This window comes from Marmota flaviventris, chromosome 2 (genome assembly GCF_047511675.1).
Source record: "Marmota flaviventris isolate mMarFla1 chromosome 2, mMarFla1.hap1, whole genome shotgun sequence".
Lineage (NCBI taxonomy): Eukaryota > Metazoa > Chordata > Mammalia > Rodentia > Sciuridae > Marmota > Marmota flaviventris.
Genome location: NC_092499.1, coordinates 158,614,863 through 158,636,342, shown reverse-complemented (window position 1 = coordinate 158,636,342; position 21,480 = coordinate 158,614,863). Strand labels below are relative to the sequence as shown.

Genomic DNA, 21,480 nt, shown 5'->3' with positions numbered 1-21,480 from the left:
AATAATTTGTAATAATGAGAAATGTCCAGAGAGTGATCTACCTAAAATACTGTGGCATACTACTCTGTTGGAAACTGGAGCCTTAAGTTTTCTGTCTTCAAAGCAAGTGCAAAATACAATGTACTTATTAAAGTGCATACTGACTCCCTGGTGAGTAGCTCACAAGCCCCCTGGTCTTGCGGGGAAGGAGAAAAGGAAGCAGGCACTAGTTCTGATTCTCTTCCTACCCACCTTAGTCCCAGTGGTCTCTATCAAAAGCTTTTAAAGCACAGGGCCGCAGAAATGCATCTGAAGCACAACACTGAACATACCTGGTTTAGAATTTGGCAAAATTCCTCAGAAGTAAACTAGAAAGGGCACCCTTTCAAGGCTAACATGATGGCATCTGGGTTGTACTCACTCACAGATTACCATTACCAAAAAAGTATTCTGCTTTGATTACAAAATTTACTGGAGTGTGTTGCAAATTACTCTGTGTGGAAACCTGCTGGGAGCGGCTGCAAATGGGAAGGCAGACACTGCACAGAAGGGATCACCAGTTGGACTTGCTTGCTTTGTCCTTCTTTGGCTTTGCACAATCTCTTATTATAATAAGGCATGTATTATCCTTTTTAGAGATTTGAATAACAGAAATCTCACTTTCAAAATACTGCTTATAATCTCAGAGTCTACTCCATGTTCTGTGGATGCCGTTTATGGCATTCTGTTCCTTTTTAAATGGGACCGATAATTAGTCAACTGAAATTTGATTAATGTTGGATTAAGAGGTTCTGATGTCTCACTGCAATGTGTTATTTCAGTCTGTGGGTACTGGAAAAGGCTGTCTTTAGGAAACTTGTTCCTCTTCTTTCCCAGAATGGGAAGATGAGTTTAAAACCTTGACTTTTAAAAGACAGAATTCAGTCTGTATCCAAAGTTTATAATGTAGGATTCAAGTTTTTGTTTTTTCTCACTTTTTAAAAAATTTGTTTTCTCACTTTGAGGCTGGATCAAATGAATTAACTATTTATAAAAGAACAGAATAATATAGAAATACAAGTCTTCCTCCAGAAATGCCAAGGGTGAGATCTTCTATGTTTTGTTGTAAGTTTAGCGTGGATCAAGGGTTCTGACAGTCTCTATTCTCATTAGGCTCTCTAGCACAGATTTTGAGAGTATGAAGAACTACTCTGAAAAAAAAAAAAAAAAAGAATCTGTCTGATACAAATACTAAAGTCTATGAAAATGACCACTAGATATTTGAAGGAAAGATTTAAAATTTATACTATTCTGTGCTTTTTAAAAGTTAACCCTAGGGATGCCGCTTTTAGTTTCTTTAGAGTTTTAAGAAGGTCTGTAACAACCAGACTATCTTCCATGTTCTGCTCTGGGGCCAGATGATTATGTGTTTCTTCCTTGCTGATGTTTTAAAATTCATAATCTTGTTTGCCTATTGCTGAAGAGTGTGGAAGAATCAAGAATAATGGCTCCCTTTGAGGCTGTGTCATTCCTAAAATAACCATCTAAATGCTAAGGAAATATTGTCATGTATGAAATGACCTTTTGTTCTTTGAATATTCAGACATTAATAAATGTTAAATATCTAGAAATCCTAGCAGCTCTATGGAAAAGGTAAGTAGGGTCAGCAAATTCCCTCTTGCATGCTTTTGACATGACGGCCGTTTCCACTTTTCTAACAGCTTTCTAATAGCAAAATGTATTTGGGAACAACAGTGGAATTTGTGTCATCATGACCAAATGATTACGGTGCAAACCCAGGATTCTTCTGGGGCCCAGCAGGCTTCTGGTCCCTATGGAAACGAAACCTCAGATATTGTCCTCCACTCAGCTGGAGGACGAGCGCTGGGAGGCTTTTGTGCTCCGTGAGATTTCTTCCACAACCTTCCTGCAACAGACCCTAGTGCTTCCTCCTGACTCCTTTCTAATTGAGATGCAAATTAATCTCTCTGGCTGATTACACTTCCCTTAAAGCTACTGACAAATGCAGCTGTAACCAGAGTTTGTGGACTTTCCAACAAGTGACTTCAGCTGTCAGTATTTGCATGTGCAACCAAGGCCCAACCGGCTCCAGTTCTCAGAGCTGCGGAGAGCTTCCTTTGGGCGTTGCAGACGTTTTATTTACGTGTATAAAATTTACATACAATTAAGAGTCAAAAGCTAAAAAAATTAATCCTCCCCCCAACAACCTCTGACTAGTCCTTAGGCTTTAGAACACTAAAATTTAGGCCTTTTCTGGCACTTCTTTCTGACCCTGGGTCACTCTTTTCCTCGGAGGCCATCCATGGCTTTGATGGCAACAAGACACTTCCCTTCCACATCTCATCTGTAAGTCTTCGGACTTCAACAATGTTTGAATATAATATTTCTCCCCAAAACTGAATATGCTTACAGCTCTAAAAAAATGGGATTACTGAGTAGACTTGTTTTCTCTGTTCTCCTTTCCATTAATTTCAAAATCAAACATAAAGCCAACATTCTAATTGTCAAAATTCTCACATTAATGTCCTTCAATAAGGGGTGATGATGGAAAAAATTTTATTTAACTTTTGCAATGTTGGGGATTGAATTCAGGGCCTTTACATGTTAGACTAGGGCTCTACTACTGACTTACATCCTCAGTCCCAGAATTATTCAGAACACAATCAAAAGAAATATGTGTGAAGTTTCCTCTCAGTTAAAAGAAAAATTCATATAAAACCTATTTTTTTAGTAAAAATTCTAACTTTTTTTTTTTTTACTTTTAAGTACTATATCTATGTATTTTTACCAACCCAAGAATTTTCATTGAACACCTACTATGTGCCAGTTCTTGTTCTAATTGTTCAGGATTATAGCTGTAAACTAAACTTTCAAAAAATGGCTTAAAATGTGTACATACATACATAGATGCATAAATAGTCTACATATAGAGCTATATTTCACGTTGGACTATTTTTAATTTTGAAAAAATGCAGTTTTTAGGGGTTGGGGTTGTGGCTCAGTGGTATAGCGCTTGCCTTGCATGTGTGAGGCACTGGGTTTGATTCTCAGCACCACGTGTACACAAATAAATAAAGGTCCATCAATAACTAATAAAATATCTAAAAAAAGAAAGAAAAAGAAAACATGCAGTTTTATAAAACATGACTAGCTTTTGTTTTCTAAAATGATTTTACCAAATTAATATTTCTCAAGCTCCTTCCCTCCCTCCATCTCTGCCCTCACTTACACATGTTTATAATGTGCTAGGAGGTCTGTGTGAGAGAATATCAACAGAGTGGAAACAATGTCTGCACTGGGAACTTCACAACATAATTGGGAGCTGGTGTTGCAGTAGGTGCTTCACATCTGAGGGTGAAACCACTAGAAAGGATGGGAGTCCATTATTACATGAGACTGAAGGGCAACATGTAGAGTGCAGTGCAGGAGAGTGATCCACAGGAGACTGTTAGTTTAGGGCCAGCACAGTGGGAAGCTATATCCTCCCTGCCTTCCATGAAGGCCTGCATCGAGATATGGTGACCCACTAAGGATGGAGCTGAAACTTCGGCAAGATAGGAAGGGTGGGGCTGTGCAGCATCATCTGCTTTCTCACCAGATCACTAGAATTGTCTAACAGTGATAAGTCATTTACTCCTTTCCATGAACCTGACCCCCCCACCATATTGTTTATTTAAAGGACTCATTTTGTGGACATTTCTGACCCCAGGGAGCCAACCTTTCACATGGAGGACCTTCTACTAATTGCTGAAGGAAGAACAATCTCCTAGCTTTTATCTTAACATCTACATAGGTAAAAAGTTAATATTTTCTGAAACCTCACTCCTTAATTGATTGGTTCTGGTTTTCATGAACTCTAGACTGGGGCCAGACTGGTAACACGGTGCTAATACCCACAGGTAATACTAGGCTGTCACCAAGGACCAGGCACTGTTGAACCTGCTTGGCCCATAAGCCCTCTCACCAACTCTTAACTAGTGGGGTGCCATGATGGTGGTGCTGGCACCAAGTCTTAGGTCTTGGTGTATCTTGGGAGACACCAAGCAGGGGGTGTAGTGGACAGAAGAAACATACCCTGTGAAGAGGCTGACTGCTACCAGCAGAAAGGGATGCATAGTGGGGTCAGACGTTCTGATTCTTTAGGAGATATATGAAAAAAAATTTTTTTAAATGCAGAATCTCCTGGTTTTTCAACATGGCTAACAATCTTCAGTTCTGTGATTAGTAATGCAGGGAGGCCAAATGCAGTTCAAAGCCCATCCAGGGGCTGGATTCTATCTGCAGGCAGTTAGTCTGTCGGCTCTGGGTTTTGAATGTTTGCCTTGACATTGAACTAAAGCTGCTTACTGGTCCCAGTTCTGCAGACTATTCTCCTATTTAAAAACCTTCCAGGCCTGGAAATAATTCTTTCTTGGTTTTAATGGCTCCCAGATACCTAAGGCACAACTGTTAGTGTTTCTCTGGACTGAATCCAGGTTGGTCAAAGACCCTTTCAAATGGGACCCCTAGAGCAGCACATGACTTCTGGATGATTCTTAAGGTTACAGAAGCACAGAGATGATGCCCTATTTCCTGTGAGGGGACCACATGTTTTGTGCACTGCATCCCAGAGGATGTTGGTGCTGGCTGCGTATGTCACCTTCTTGTCTCATCCCCAATCTGTGGTCATTCCAAAACCCCAGATGTTGTTTGCAATGACTGCTATCAAACCACTTCTGCACTTTTACAGCTGGTTATCAAAACCCAAGTATATGACATTATAGTCTATCCATTTCAATCTCTTCTTGTTGGGTGGGCTTAGAAATCTCATCTGTGAAGATATTCCTAATTTCTGATTTTCTCTAGGGCCAAATTAGTTAACCCTCTCATCTATACTACAAATGATAGATAGTCTTATATGTTCTAGACCCTTGTGAAAGTTACTGATAAAGCTGTAGAATACAAGAGAAGTTGGACAAGCCATGGCACAGAAACCATACCAGACACCAGGCCCTCAAGTCATTCTAGTGGTTCATAAATTAATACTTTTCCAGTTTGGCTACAATGAAGTCAACCCAGCTCTCAGGAGCCCCCAGTTTTCTCTCATATCTGCCAGATGGTCCCAATACTTATCTTACACTTTATCTAAATTAAAATTTGCGTTTGTATGCTTCCCCTAAGCTCTCTAAAGTTTGTTTGGGATACCTTAGTCTTTGTGAGCACATTCTTTTCTAAAGGCTCATGAGCTAATAAATAATGTAGTCAATTTAATAAGAAATCCATGTAACATTCCAAAAGTCATCCTTTTCAACCACACTTAAAAATGAAAAAAAATACATTTCTGTTTCTGGTTTTGGGTGTATCTATTATCTGACATGACTTCTAGAGGAAAATAAATTAGTCTTCATGGTATTGAGATGACTGCTATTTATCTGTTCTATGATCAGATATGGGTAATCCTGAATCAGGACCATTTTGCAAGTCCAGTTTTCTTTCTTTTCTTCTTTTCCTTCTCAGATATGTGTGATCCTTAATCAGGACCTTTTCTGAAATTCCAGTTTTCTTTCTCCCTCCCCCCACTTCCTCTTTTTTCACCCTCCCCTCCTTTATTGGGTTGGGGTAGTTGCTGTGGTATAGAACTTGCTTAGTGAACACAAGACCCTGGGTTTGATCCCCTGCACTGAATATATGAATTACATGAGTTCTTTTCTCCTTTAATGTTTTCTCAGTGGTTTGTATTTTACTTCATTCACTAAGACAATTTCCTGTTGTTTTCCATTTGAAGAGGATATGTCAGTTCTAGAAGATGGGAGAATCATAGGGTACTGATTAACAGGGCTGACTGGCTAAGAGCAGGGCCAGGAACTCCTTTTTTAATCTTAGTGCATAGATTTTTAAATGTGAATTAATCAGGGGCCACCTTCTTATGGCAGTTTGTTGGTTGTTTTTTTCATATTTGCCCATTTTCTATCTCAGGTAAATATTTTTAATTTTATAATTTAAAAATTCCATTGTTAAAAATTTCTCATTTCTCATTTCCTCTCACAGTCTCAACTTACCCATGGGAATATGCCATTTCTTCCTCTGAACTGTTTTTTGCATTGTACTTCCCAAGTAACTGTTACTACTTGCATTTTCTTCCATTTTTATATAAACTTTAGTACTTAAATGAACTCATTACTTTCTGTAACACTCAGAAGTTACAAAATCCTTATTTCAAATAGCTAAGAAATAGACCCCAAATAGCAGTTTTCCTTGTTTGCTTCCTGTCTTCGGCAAGATGAAACTGTTTGCCAGCTGAGAGCTCATTAAATGCTTATTGCTTTTAGTAGAATGCGCCGTGGAGTTAATATCAAGTAGTAGAAATAGTTATTACAACTATATCTTGCTTTGGGCCTCTTTAGAAATTTGGATTAGAAAATCACTGTCCATCTCCTCCATTCAGGGTCTGACTCCATTCTGGTTGCTACTCTAAAATCCAGTCCCTCTCCTGAACATTTTCTATTTGTAGGTACTTCAATCCCATCCTGGAGTGATTTCTTTCTTTTTGGTGCTGCTATTCCCTTGCAGAAATTCAGTTCTGGGTCCTCTTACACTCAATTTTGCAAATGAAGACTCAAGACTGCTTGACCAGTCATGTATAAGATTAGCCAATAGAGTATATGTCTTGCTTGGCCAGTCTGCTGAAGGTAACCCTTCATCTCTCTCCTTGTTTTTCTGTGAAACCATTCTCTCCCTTTCCTTGGCCTCCATCTCCATCCTTCAAATATGGTCTTTAAATGCTCCAAAGAGCTTTATTCTTCTTTTCCCTTATTATTCCCTATACCCCTGTAAATCTAGCAGTTATTACAATGCATCAATCCAACTTCTGCATAGGTATCCAATCCATCTCCCTAATACTGGTCAGGCCCCTGCTATCTCTTAGAATTTCTTCCCTGGTCCCTTGAAATGCTTTTATCACACCTTCTTCCATGTATGTGAGGCCTTGTACACTTGTATACATCCTATACTCTGCCATATGGAAGTTTCTGACATTCTCAAATGTAATGCTCTTTCAAAGTTTGTTTATGAGCAAATATTATCCCCTTACTTGGGATATGTTATTCATATTTCTATTTTTTTTTTGGTAGTCAGGACAGTGCCTGGTATTTAGCAGAGACATTTTTAAATGCTGAAAAATGCATAAATGGTTATGTATGGCAAAATACAACACATGGTACAGTTTGACTTCCTTTCTGAAGTGTATGGAAATGAATGGAAGAAAGTCTTCCCACGAAAATCCCATTGGAGACAAAGAAACGGGGTTGCTACAGCTTTAAGAAACAGGGTAATTTTGAAGATGTATAAAGGAGGAGCAGAATTTAGCAAAGAAACTATGAAGTCATGGTGTGAGAGAACAGCTCTGGTATTGTGAAGTATATGAGTTAACTTTAAAAATGAAAATAAATCTCACTTGTGACAGAATGAAGAATAAAATTACTTTTTCTTAGGCAGTGCAGTTTTCTCCATCAAATGCTGATAGTTCCAGAAAGCAGAGATGGTGAATGCCATTGACACTATTGTTCTATTGAAGTGGACGTTTATTTTTAAAAGCCACCATCTGTTTGATTCAGGGTGAACTCCTCCTAATGGGCATACTGCATATTGTGTGGCAACCTTTTCCCCGAAACAAGTTATCTGACGAGGAGAAAGAAAGCCCTGGCTCAAATAGTTTTGGAAACTTCTATCAGCTGACCATGGTTTCATTTGGAATCTTTAGTTGGCTTGGGAACTGTAAACATAACATGTGGCAAGCTTCCCATTTACAACACTCTAGGCATAGGAACAGGCCCTCTGATTGCCCATGAGGGATAGAAAAAGCAGATGGTAGGTGAGTTGGCCCTCATCACTCAGAAGGGCAGTGGTCACAGGACGAAGGCTCTACTTGACAGATTTGATTTAACCCACTGAGAAAGTTACAGGAAAGCCAGGAAGGACAAAAGGGCTAGGCTGAAATGTTACAGAGGGTGCTTTCCAAATACAGCCAGCCCTACTGTGTTCACATTTTTTTTTCTCATTTAAGACAATGATATTTTTCAGTTTTTCTATGTGCTTTAGCTACACTGTTCCAACTGTTTGATCAGTTGGCCAAGAGAACCCCAAACAAGAACTTCTTTGATATTGATTCTAAACTGAATTTACTGCTTAAAAACTCCCCCAAAAGGCAAATTTGTTCCAGAAATGCCCCCAATCTTCAGCTTAATCAGAAATGTTGCATTTCCTTGAACCTTACTGGAAAAAAAAAAATCAATGCACAATGCATTTCTACTTCTAGTGAAATCTCACACAAAAATGAATCCAATTGACCCTATTTTAAAGCAGTTAAATACCGATCATTCACTGGGAAGGGAAGGGATATAAGAATGACTGCTCCAAAAAAACTCTATTGGCTCTTTTCTTCATTTGTCTGGATATGCATGCTCAATACTAAAAAAGCAAATGTTCCCTCTCTCTAAGAGATTTACAGAAGGTCTGAACATGTCTTTTGTTCACTGAACAGTCATTTCTCATACCGGGGAAAAGAATGACATTGAGATAAAATGAGCAGTATGGCCATGTTCTACTTAACAGTTGTAATCTAAATATTAGGTATTAAATGGGGATACAGGGCTGTTCATATAAAATGGCGTGTGTTGCTAATGAAATTTTCCTCTCTTTGTCAGCAATCACCAATGTACCTAGTATCTTGTATCTCAAGGGAACAGGTAATAGCAAGTCTTCCTCAGATTTCTGGTCTCTTAAATGAATTTTTCTTATATGGAGGAGCATACTGCTTCCTATCTTTTTCTTTTTTCAGGGTCAAGGACCAAGCTCAGAGCCTTGTTTGTGCTAGGCAAGTGCTCTGCCACTAAGCTAAACCTACAACCCTGGGGCTTCCTATCTTAATGGGTCTTAGTTCATAATGTCAATATGGTGTTGCCAAGGGATATACTGCCAGGCTTTTGGAAGGGGGTCAGTTCTACAGACCTGGGAATAGAGTTCCTCGACTACTGCTGGTGGTATTGAAACAGGTTATAGGCAGGTTTTGTGGGTTTGTGACCTGAGCGGTTGCAAGTGGAAAGTGTATTTCCTCTGATTGTGTTTTCTTAGAAGCTGACTGCCTGAGAGGTCACGTTTTCCTGCCAAGCCAAATCTGGCTTTGAATGCAGAAGGCAAGCAATAGTGTCCTGAGAAACATGAACAACCAAAGGATTCCATGGAATTCTTTCTTAGTTGTGCTATTTCCCTGTAGTAGCCAATTATTTACTTTGAAAATGATGACACATAAGGAATGAGGACTACAGGAGACCCAAGTTCTCTGTTTTAATCAGCTTTTTTGTTGCTGTGACTAAAAGACCTGGACAAGAACAATTAGAGGTGGAAATGTTTATTTTGGGGCTCACTAAGACCTTTAGAGGTCTTACTTCAAAAACAGCTGTTGTGGTGTGAACTGATAAATACAACCAATAAGAGTGTAAATTATAGATTATAGATTAGTAAAAAACATAGACAGAAGATTTTGATAAGTGAGATAAGACAATTATAAAGCAAAAACTGTCATAGATAGGCCTAAGACTCCATTTGGCTGCCTTCTATAAAACTCTTGTTACAAGAGCTGTTTCTGAGAAAGTGAAATGAAAGCTGTTTATCTTCTTATAAAAATTGTTTTTCTGTACTTTGTACCCCACAAATTGTACCTTACTCAGGATGCAGCGGTGGTCATGGTGAGCTACCTCCTGGGTTTGAATGCCCTTGTGGGTCTACATGACCTTGAAGTAGATTCTCGCCCTGCTGACCCCCGCCCAAATTCAGGATGCAACTGTCTAGCACCTGTTTGAACCCAGGACTGTGGTCAACCGAACTGCAAAGCTAATGCTTTTTTTGCTTCTGTTTATCACTTGCTTGCTGACTGGAAAATTCCAGTCCTGCCTAGAGCCCACAGGTCCCTCTTATTAATTTTTTAATTTCTATGATTGGCTAGCTTACATGACGATAAACAAGTCACTGAGTTGTGCTTTTTGTGCTTATATTTTCTTTGGATGGACCAGGAAGCTGCTGTCCTCCCACAGAGCTTGAGTCTCTGCAGTGGGTGACAGTCCCTGGCCAGGTAAATAAAGCTCTCTTTTGATTTGAAATTTGGACTTAAGAGTGCTTTCTGAGGTGTCTCCCCATAACACAGCTGGCTCCATTCCTTGGGGCTTGAAGTGAGGCTGAATATAATGGTGGCAGAGAGTGGTGGAGGAAAACAGCTGGGGAATCATATCAGGAAGCAGAAAGGGAAGATTCTACTCATCAGATACAAAATGTATACTCCAAAGGCAGATGCTCAGTGACCAACCTCCTCCAGCCATATCCTACCTGCCTTCAGTTACCACTCAATTAATCCCTACAAGGGGATTAATTCACTGATTGGGTTAAAGCTCTCATAACCCAATCATTTCACCTCTGAATATTCTTGAACTATCTCATACATGAGGCTCTTGGGGAGCACCTAATATCTAAACCATAATAGTCTCTCTCTGTCAATTCTTCCTTACCAAGCAATAAACTAATTAGGTAGAGAGAGTATGTGCTTATCAAAAGTGAAACATAAACAGATAAGTTAGTTTTATACAGTGTTTGCATTCTTCCAGTAAAAACAAAATATATATGCATAGATGAGCTGTACAATATGAAATGCATAATTTCATATTAAAAGCTTTTAGATTTGCACATTAAACCGACATTGCACAATATAAAGAAGAATGAAAAAATGCTTACAATTAAAAATTTTAAGTCCTTTACACAGAGTGACATTAAATAGCAAATATAAAACTACCATGAGAAGTTGGGGGATTGCAAAAGAATGTAAAAAGCTTTATATTTTAACATCTCTAAAGGCATTTCTTCCTGCTTTTTGAAACAGAGCACCACATTCTCATTCTGCACAAGGGCCTTCAGGTTATGTAGCTGGTTCTGGATCTAAGTGTGACCTGATCTCCTCAGTCATTATGGGACCTGCATGGGCTTGGGGATTAGAGGAGTGACCCTACACTCCTTTCCCACCTTTGCCCCTACATCAAGTAGTCCTGGCTGTTCACCCCAGGATGCTGCACTAAGATGAGAACTTCTTGAGTGCCTATGGGGAGACAGCCAGGGAGGTTTCCTCTGGGATCACTCAGAACACCATCTGTACCACAGCTGGCTCTTGGGTTTGTCACAGGCATCCTGATGGACTTGAGCATGTAGAGAATCCCTACAAAACACAAGTTTACCACTCCAGAGCACGGAGTTCTTGTGCCTTCTGCCTAGAATGTTACCCCTGCTCTTGTAGGACAGCTTCTCTCTGATCTTCCAATGTTTGCCCAAATGCTTTCTCCTCAGAGGACCTCATTTACCACAATACTCTCTTGCAATTCTTTTCAGAACTTTTCCCAATTAGCTTATACATTTCTTATTTTGTCTTCTCTGTGAAGTACACGGGCAAGAACCTGGTCTCCCTTGCTCCACACTGTAGCCTGGCTCCCATCTCTGGACTTGGCATAGAGACCATAGGAAATGTTTGTTTGGTAAATGAATAAATGTAATTAGACACCCATAGGATTTGTTAGATTATTCAGTGTTTTTCAAAATTCAAATCTAAGACTTGTATCAATGAAGCAGCAAAATCCAGATATCAGCTATGACATAATCAAAGAGGTTTAGATTTTTGCTAAAGCATGTGCAGACCTGTTGTGTTTTAACGAAACATTAAGGGAATAGTTAATTATTGATGGCATAGGCTGACACATATAGTTTTAAAAGTCAATATTTTTTTTTCAATATATTTTTTTAAAGAAACAAAATAGAAAACAACAACAACAACAACAAAACAAACAAACCAAAAAAACTCTCTTTCTTCTTTTTTAAAAATATTTTCCTCTCTTATTATATTTCTCATTTCTGACCTAAATATTAGCCCTTCTGCAGAAAGAATAAAGAATAAATGATTGGAAAGTTTTCCCCACATGACTACATCTCCATAAGAAAATTATGTGTAACAGTTAATTTATTGTTTTAAACTTTCTCAAAGTATAAGGCAAAAAATGTTCACCATTTTTATTTATAAATATATTTATATTATTTATAGTTGTATTGATCAATATTTATATAATGATCATTTTTAAACTTTTTCTTTCCTCATTTCTATACAATGTTGTCTTCTGATATGTCATTTACTGCTTTATGAATTATTTTAGAGTACAGAATTTCCTAACTCACACTGGCATTAAGTAGCCCTAGGTGGCATCATTATTCTTTTTCTTTTTGAGTACCGGGAATTGAACTCAGGGGCACTCAATCACTGAGCCACATATCTAGCCCTGTTTTGTATTTTATTTAGAATTAGGATCTCTCTGAGTTGCTTATTATTATTAGTACCTTGCTTTTGCTGAGGCTGGCTTTGACCTCACTATACTCCTGCCTCAGCTTCCAGAGCCACTGGGATCATGGTGTGTGTCTCCGTGCCTGGCATGGAATCATTACTCTTGATATGATCATTTGAAAAGTTTTGAAGTGATACTAAATAATATCCTTTGGGAAAAAAAAAATACCCATATATTTTTTGGGACTGTGGACTGAACCCAGGTTATGCTTTGTCACTAAGTACATCCCATCTCTTTTTATTTTTATTTTGAGCTAGAATCTTATTAAGTTGCTTAGGGCCTCACTAAATTGCTGAAGCTGGCCTCAAACTTGTGATACTCCTGCCTCAGTCACTGATTCTCCAGGATCACAGGTGTGCACCACCATCCGAGGCTCCTTTAAACTTAAAATATTGTTTTCTCTAAACCTGATTAATTCAATGGTGCAAAATTAATTCTTACTTGAGAAAAAGCAGTTTTTGAAAAAATATCAAATCATGTATTTTATAATAAGAAGTTTGGAAGTAAAGAAAGTGATGTGACAAAAATCACAATGGACTTATATAAAACGGTATTTTCTAGTTTGCAAATGATTTTTTGTTGCCTTGGCCCAACATAACTGACTGATGGGTGTCCAGCTCATCCTAGTATATGCAAGCTAAAAAGCCAATTGCTGAATAGAACTGTCTTGTTTCTGCCAAGAAGCTCTTTTTAACAGAATGTGAAAGAAATACTCCATGCAGACGACTGAATCCACACCACCAGCCATAAGATTGTGTCTAGAATGCCGTGGAAATCATTGAAGAGAATGCCATCTCCAAACCACCACCACCAGCCTGGACAAAGCATCAGAGAGTGTGCTGGAGGGAATAATGCTGCCCTGGCCCCAGGGGAGGGACCAGATGGGACCTTATAGCTCTTTTCTACTACTAATTTCTATGATAATTCTAAATTGCCACATGGCATACGTATTTTTTTTTTTTAATCTAAGGCAGAATATCAGGCAATGAAGGATTTTAATGAAAGGTATCTTTCATGAATTGTATCTATTCAGACTTTATTTCTTACCTCCCTCCATCCATTAGTAACACATCATATACAGTTATGTTGGGAGAACTTTATGGAGACAAGTCAAGCACAATGCATTTTTAATCATTATCAATACTAATTAGAAACAAATATATCCTAGGAGGTCAGATGCTTTTTGCAACAATTTTATGAAGTCATTCACATCAAGCTCTTTTTTTTTTAATAATTAAAGATCATGCTTGGATCTAAGGATTATGGCATGCCAGGTAATGTTTGAGAGAAAAATTAGAAAAGTAAAAGTTCTTCCAGTTTTTAGAGACAAGATCAGGAATTAGAGGAGGAAATATTAGTGATTTGAGAAAATTACAAAAGAATTTCTGTCCATTCTTACTGGTGAGTCCAAATGCAACTTCACTTGGCCTTTCTTTTCAACCAGATGCAATTTCTCTTTCTTTGACCTTCCAGAACTTTATTTGCACTTCTCAGGTGGCCAATGCCACATTCTTTGATTTATTAGAGGCATTTCACTTGCTATTTGGAGGTGCTCTGAATGAGACCATTATATTTTGTTCAGCATTACTCTTTATACACAACAAACTGCAACACCCAGGGAGGATAAAGGAAGAGATTGAACTTGGAGAAAAATACCGACAGAGCCATGAGCATCTCATGATAGCCATAGTTTCTCAGACACAAACTGATGTGAGTAAATCATGAAAATAAAATCTTCCTAGGTTCAAGGTAGCATAAATTATATTTAATATAAATTAACAAATACTATAAAAATCATACTATTTTCAACATAGACTGAAAAAATTCTCACTTCAATTTTCAGTTCAGTTTTTTAATACTTACCTCTAAAGAAAAACTGCTGGGAATCTTGATTCTGGGAGCATTAGTAAGTTACATTTTCAAAGCAAAAAGATACAAACTCTGGTAGAGTGGGATGAGGCACTTCACAGCCCTGCTGGCATTGATGCAAGTGGCACATATAAGGCTTGGCAGCAGCTTCCCACTCACTATGGCTCCATCGAACAGAGGACCAAAAAATGGAACCTGTTGATCAGAAATAGAAAAATGCTTACTTTTCAAAAACCAATAAAAACTGTACGAGAACAGATAACAAATGTCTAAAACCTGGAATGAACACATAGACAGTCATCCTCAGGGAAAGTGCTTACCTTCACAGGACATGGGTAGAGAGGGCTTTCAACTCAAGGAAAGCAGGACTGCTCTAGGAACTCTTGAGCAAAACTTCTTGTTAATAGGTAATTATCACCAGTTTTTTTTTTTTTTAATGTGTGTGTGTGTGTGTGTGTGTGTGTGTGCGCGCGCGCGCGCTGTCATTTATAGAAATGCCACTATTCTTTCTAAGGACTTATATCATGTAGATTATGTGTGGTACACAGATCCCAACTTTGGAACTGGTAATGTTCCTGTTATGGATTCGATACATGTTGGCTCTTAAAGGAGATGATCACCATTGCAGTCAACAATTACATGGTCCTACTTAAGAGTTCTTCTTCTTGAGCTTTTCTCTTTGCTTTCAAGATACTGCAGGACCTCATTTCCTTCTACTTCTTGAATAGACACATGGCTTTTCTTTGCTGGACCAATTTCCACCAGGTAGGTAACCCGCAAAGTTTTCATGCCTGTCTTTTTTGGGTTTCTTTTATTTCTTCAAATTGCTTCATTAGAATTTCATTCACTAATAGTGATATGGTTAGCACCAAGAGATCAGGGACTAACTCTGCCTTGTAACTCATATTAATTTACTATTTCACTTGCTTAGTCATCTATTCACAAAATATTTATTATGTGATGGACACTGTTTTATTCACTGAGGACACCGCAGTAAATAATACAAAAATCCCTAATTCCACTGAGTTTATAGGTTATTGTAGATTTCAGATAACAAACATTAAAAACACATACAATGCCTCACCTGTGTGAGGCAGTAGACGTGTTAAGGTGAAAATAAAACAGAAGAGAACAATTAAACTTTTTTTTAAGGTATGGTATCTCTAATTAGGTCAAATGGGAAGGAAGGGTTTTAAGAGAAGATGATATTTTAGTAAAAGTCTAAAGGAAGTGGCAGAAGGAATCACAGGTAGGAGTCCTTCAGATTCCATCTGATGGAAGAACAGACCAGGCAAAGGAAGAGCAAATGCACAGGCCTAAGGTGATGGGAGTGGAATTGAATGTTTAAGCAACAGCAAGGAAGTCACAGTGACTACAGCCAAGTAAGTGAAAGAAAAACCTGAAAGAGATGAAAGTCAGGCAGTAAAAGGACCTTGTGGGAAATTATAAGGATTTTCGATTTCTAGTCTAAATAAAATAGAAGTTTTGTGGAAGGCTTTAGGGAAATGGGGTATATGATCTAACCTACATGTTTTAAAGTATTGTTCTGGGCACTGTGATGGGAAAACTGCAAAGGGAAATTATGGAGACCAGTTGGGAAACTACTGAATAATCCAACAAGAGATAATGATAGTATGGATCAAAGCGGTGGCAGGAGAAGAAGGTGGCTTTCTGGATATATACTCTGAAGGTAGAGTTGATAGGATCTGAAGAGGATGGCTGATGAAGTGGAAGGGAAAGAGAGGTGTCAAGGATGATGCCATGATTTCTGCTGTAGAAAGGGTCATAAGTTCATTTTAAGATGTACTCAATCAGAGATGCCTATTGGATATCTGGTGGTAATATGTTGAGGAGGCAGTGGATGTCCCAGGCAGGAAGGCAGAGGAGAGGCTTAAATTGGAGATATAAACCTAAGAGTTGTTCACCTGCAGATGGTGTTTCTAAGCACAAGAGCATAGGAAGAGCTTGAAGGACTATGTCCTGTGGCCCTGATGTTAGAGGTTGAGGTCATGAGAAACAAGAAAAGAAGACTAAGAAGGAGTGGCTTGGGAATGGAGGAGACAAATTCCTTTGAGTCATTCAGAAACTTTAGGTGATTGTAAATATACTTGCTCAACAGGGACGAAAAGCTGAGTTTAGGTTCTGATTAGGACTATTACATGTAGTCTTTCATTAAATTTACCATTGAATATAGGATCAGGAAGTGGTATGAAGATTTGCTCACATGTTTTCTTCTAGGAACTTTCATATTTCAGTCTCTAATCTGTCTCAATTTTTGCAGTAGCTCTGTACCTGGCATGTGGCTACAATACAGGTACCTCCTGAATGAGTGAAGTTTACTAATATTTTAAATAATTTAATGAATGCAAGTCTTCAGCCTAGATTCTTTAACATCTTCCAGTAACTGCTTATTAGTAAAATACCTTTTCTGTGGTTGGCATTGGAGGAGAGGCCTGGGATACACAACAGGAAATACAAGACTGTTTTCACCTATAAGGAGCTAACACAATTGTAAAACACTATGGACTGATATCAACAAAAATGTAGAAGTTCTGGGGCTGGGGATGTGGCTCAAGCGGTAGCGCGTTCACGTGGCATGCGTGCGGCCCGGGTTCAATCCTCAGCATCACATACAAACAAAAGATGTTGTGTCCGCCGAAAACTAAAAAATAAATATTAAAATTCTCTCTCTCTCTCTCTTTAAAAAAATGCAGAAGTTCTTTACTAATTTTTAGCAAATTAAATCCAATAATATAAAAAATAATACATCTTGATCAAGTGGAATTGTCCATAGGAACTCAAATTTGGTTGAACATTCATAAATTAATTCATTAATTCAATTTACCTCATTAACAGAATAAAGAAGGAAAACTAGAAGACTTTCTTAATGAATGCTGAATAAAACACTGGATAAAATTCAATCTTGTTCGTGATTTTAGAAAAGCACAACAGAACAACAACTCTCAGAAAACTGGAAATATATGGGAACTATTTCAGTTTAAAAAAATCTGCAAGAGGAAAAAAATGGCATCATAATTCATGATAAAATATTGAATGCTTTCTACACAGTATCTAAAAAGGCAAGAATATTTATGCTTACCTCTTCTATTCAACAATTTTAATGTTCTGATCATTACAAGTAGAAAAATAAAAGAAGGAAAAAAGAAAAAATACATGAGAAAGAAGTAAAATTATTTTTATTCACAGAAAAACATGACTATATAAATGAAAAATCCAAAGGAATTTAACTAGAACTAATTAGTGAATTAGCATAAGTCACAAGATACGGTGAACTCCCCAAAACAGAACCCTAAAGAAAGAAGTCAAAGAAGACCTTAAAAGATGGAAAGATCTCCCTTGCTCTTGGATAGACAGAATTAATATTATCAAAATGACCATACTACCAAAAGCACTATACAGATTTAATGCAATTCTGTTCAAAATTCCAATGACATTCCTCATAGAAATAGAAAAAGCAGTTATGAAATTCATCTGGAAAAAATAAGAGACCCAGAATAGGTAAAGCAATCCTTAGCAGGAAGAGTAAAGCAGATCGTATCACTGTACCAGACTTTATACTACAGAGCAATAGTAACAAAAACAGCATGGAATTGGCACCAAAACAGACTGGTAGACTAATGGTATAGAATAGAGGACACAGAGACTAACCCACATAATTACATTTATCTTATATTACACAAAGGCACCAAAAACTTACATTGGATAAAAGATAGCCTCATCAACAAATGGTGCTGGGAAAACTGGAAATCCATATGCAACAAAATGAAGTTAAACCTCACCATGCACAAAACTTAACTCAAAATGGATCAAGGACCTAGGAATAAAACTAGAGACACTGATTCTAATAGAAGAAAAAGTAGGCCCTAATCTTCATCATGTGGGATTAGGCCCCAACTTCCTTAATAAGACTCCTTTGGCGCAAGAATTGAAATCAAGAATCAATAAGTGGGATGGACTCAAAATAAAAACTTTCTTCTCAGCAAAAGAAACAATCTGTGAGGAGAACAGAGAGCCTACATCTTGGGAGCAAATCTTTACCCCTCACACATCAGATACAGCACTAATCTCTATAAAGAACTCAAAAAGCTAAGCACCAAAAAAAAAACAAAAAACAAATAACCCAATCAATAAATGGGCCAAGGACCTGAACAGACACTTCTCAGAGGATGATATACAATCAATCAACAAATATATGAAAAAATGTTCATCATCTCTAGCTATTAGAGAAATGCAAATCAAAACTACTCTAAGATATTATCTCACTCCAGTCAGAATGGCAGCTGTTATGAAGACAAACAATAATAAGTGTTGGCGAGGATGTGGGGAAAAAGGTACACTCATACACTGCTGATGGGACTGCAAATTGGTGGAGCTAATATGGAAAGCAGTATACAGATTTCTTGGAAATTTGGGAATGGAATCACCATTTGACCCAGCTATCTCACTACTAAATCTAAAGGACTTAAAAACAGCATACTACAGGGACACAGCCACATCAATGTTTATAGCAGCACAATTCACAATAGCTAAACTGTGGAGCCAACCTAGATGCCCTTCAGTAGATGAATGGATAAAAAAAATACGGCATATATATATATATATATATATATATATATATATATATATATATATATATACACACACACACACACACACACACACACACATACAATGGAATATTACTCAGCAATAAAAGAGAATAAAATCATGGCATTTGCAGGTAAATGGATGGAGTTAGAGAACATAATGCTAAGTTAAGTTAGCCAGTTCCAAAAAACCAAATGCCAAATGTTTTCTCTGATATAAGGAGGCTGATTCATAGTGGGGTAAGAAGGGGGAGCATGGGAGGAATAGATGAACTCTACAAAGGGCAGAGGGGTGGGAAGGGAAGGGAGGGGGCATGGGGTTAGAAATGATGGTGGAATGTGATAGACATGTATGAAGACATGAATTGGTATGAATATACTTTGTATAAAACCAGAGATATGAAAAATTGTGCTCTATATGTGTAATAAGAATTATAATGCATTCCACTGTCATATATAAATTAAAAAAGATTTATTTTTTAGTTGTAATTGGACACAGTACTTTTATTTATTTATTTTTATGTGGTGCTGAGGATCAAACCTAGGGCCTTGCATGTGCTAGGCAAGTGCTCTACTACTGAGCCACAAACCCAGCCAGCCCCCCAAAGTTATATTTTTTATGTAACATCATTATAATATTTATATCATGTTGTTATATTTCTGAATATTAGTAACTAACAACTCAAAAATACCATTTAAAAATGCTGCTTATAGGCTGGGATTGTGGCTCAGCAGTAGAGCGCTCACCTAGCGCATGCGAAGTGAGGCCCTGGGTCCGATCCTCTGCACCACATAAAAATAAATAAGTAAAATAAAGGTATTGTGTCCATCTACAACTAAAAAATAAAAAAATGCTATTTATAATAACACAAAAATTTAAGATAAATTTGATAAAAGATGTGCAAGACATGATACAGAAAATGACCAAACTGTGCTGATGTAAATTTAAGATAACCAAAATAAATTCAAAAACATACAATCTTCATGGATTATAAATTTCAACACTGTTAAGATGTAAATTCTTCCAACACAATTTTGTGTTGGATCTATAGATTCAACACAAACACAATCAAATTTCTGGCAAACTTTTTATAGATAGAGATCAGGGACCAGTTGATTCTAAATTCAATATAAAATAAAAAGACATAAATTAGCCAAGACAATGATAAGATGACTTATATTACCTGACTGCAAGGCATGCTGTCCAAACTATAATAATTAAGATAGCAAAATAGTGGCATGAGGATAGATGTACCCATAGCTGGAACAGAATACAGAGTCCAAGAATAGAACCACACATACATGGTAACTGAGTGGCAATAAAGAAAGCCACTCAATTTGATGGGAAAAAAAAGTTTGCTTCAATAAAGACACTGGAACGACTGGATAGCCATATGGAAAACTGAATCTTGACCTCTACCTCATAGCACAGGCAAAAATTGAGATAGATTAGAGACTGAAATATGAAAGCTGCTAGAAGAAAACATGTGAGCAAATCTTTATACCACTTCCAGATTCAATGGTAAATTTAGTGAAAGACTACATGAAATAGTCCTAATCAGAACCTGAACTCAGCTTTTAATCCCTGTTGAATGAGTACATTTATAATCACCTAAAGTTTTTGAAAGACTCAAAGGTGATGACCAAAGCCCGGGGATTCATAAGACTTCCATGACTGCTGCCAAACTGGATTTCCTTACCAGCTTCTAGTTAGGGGATGTGTGTGGAGCCCCTATCATGTATTCTTGGACTAAAGAAAGCACATTTCTGAGGAGAAGCACAGGTCTAAAAAGTGTAGCCCAAATTAATTTCTCCTTATCAGACTTGGGTCCCAACTATGACACTTTCATACCCAGGTTCTCCTCTTAGTCATATATTGTACTTACAAAGAAAGCTCCCCCCACCAGTAAAACTTCTCAATTTTTATTGTGCATTCAGATCACCTGGGCATCTTGTTCCAGGACATGTTTAGATTCAATAGATTTGGCATAGGTTATAAAATTGTATATTTCTAACAAGCTTTCAGGTGATGCTGATACTGCTAGCTCATGGATCATATTTTGAGATGCAAGATTCAAACTTGAGTATGTATCCTTTTTACAACACAGATTAAGAGGTTCCACTCCCACAATTTCCAATTCCATACATCTGGAGTGAACCCAAGAATCTGCATTTTCAACAATTTGCAGTGATGCTGATGCTGGTTCCTACACTGAGAATCACTGCTTCACAGATATGTACCTGTCTCTTGCCAATGTGTGGCTATCCCCAAATGAAACCGGTTCATTCCATCTATCCTAAAATGTCAGCTTAGTCATTTTAGAATGACTAAGATTTTAGAAAAGGCTCCAGGGGAAACTCTCTCCTGGCAATTGTCCAGAATTTTTCTATAAGTGATTGACCATGGTCTTTGCAAAATTAATTCATTTCAAAGATACATTTCCACATGACTCTCAATTTTAATGATGAAATTTTTCACTCTGCTCCTGACTTGAACTTCTCAGATTTTAATGTGCATACAGGTGACCTAGGGATTTATTACAGCACAGATTCAGTTCAGTTCAGTTGATGTCAAGGGTGGTTAGTCTACTTTCCTTTTAGACCTCTCTTTAGAGAGAAAAATT

General features: G+C 37.6%; 1 protein-coding gene across 6 annotated transcripts in view; it reads right to left on the bottom strand.

The window, feature by feature from the left end:
- Ralgapa2 (Ral GTPase activating protein catalytic subunit alpha 2) overlaps positions 1 to 21,480 on the bottom strand; it is a 325,786-nt gene that overhangs the window by 70,992 nt on the left and 233,314 nt on the right. For all 6 annotated transcript variants that reach the window (XR_011706732.1, XM_027955724.2, XM_071608693.1 and 3 more), the window contains one exon: positions 14,317 to 14,444. Coding sequence is in view for 5 of the 6 variants with exons in the window: in XM_027955724.2 (XP_027811525.2) it covers positions 14,317 to 14,444 (128 nt within the window). In the remaining variant the exon portion in view is untranslated. The remainder of the gene's footprint in view (positions 1 to 14,316; positions 14,445 to 21,480) is intronic.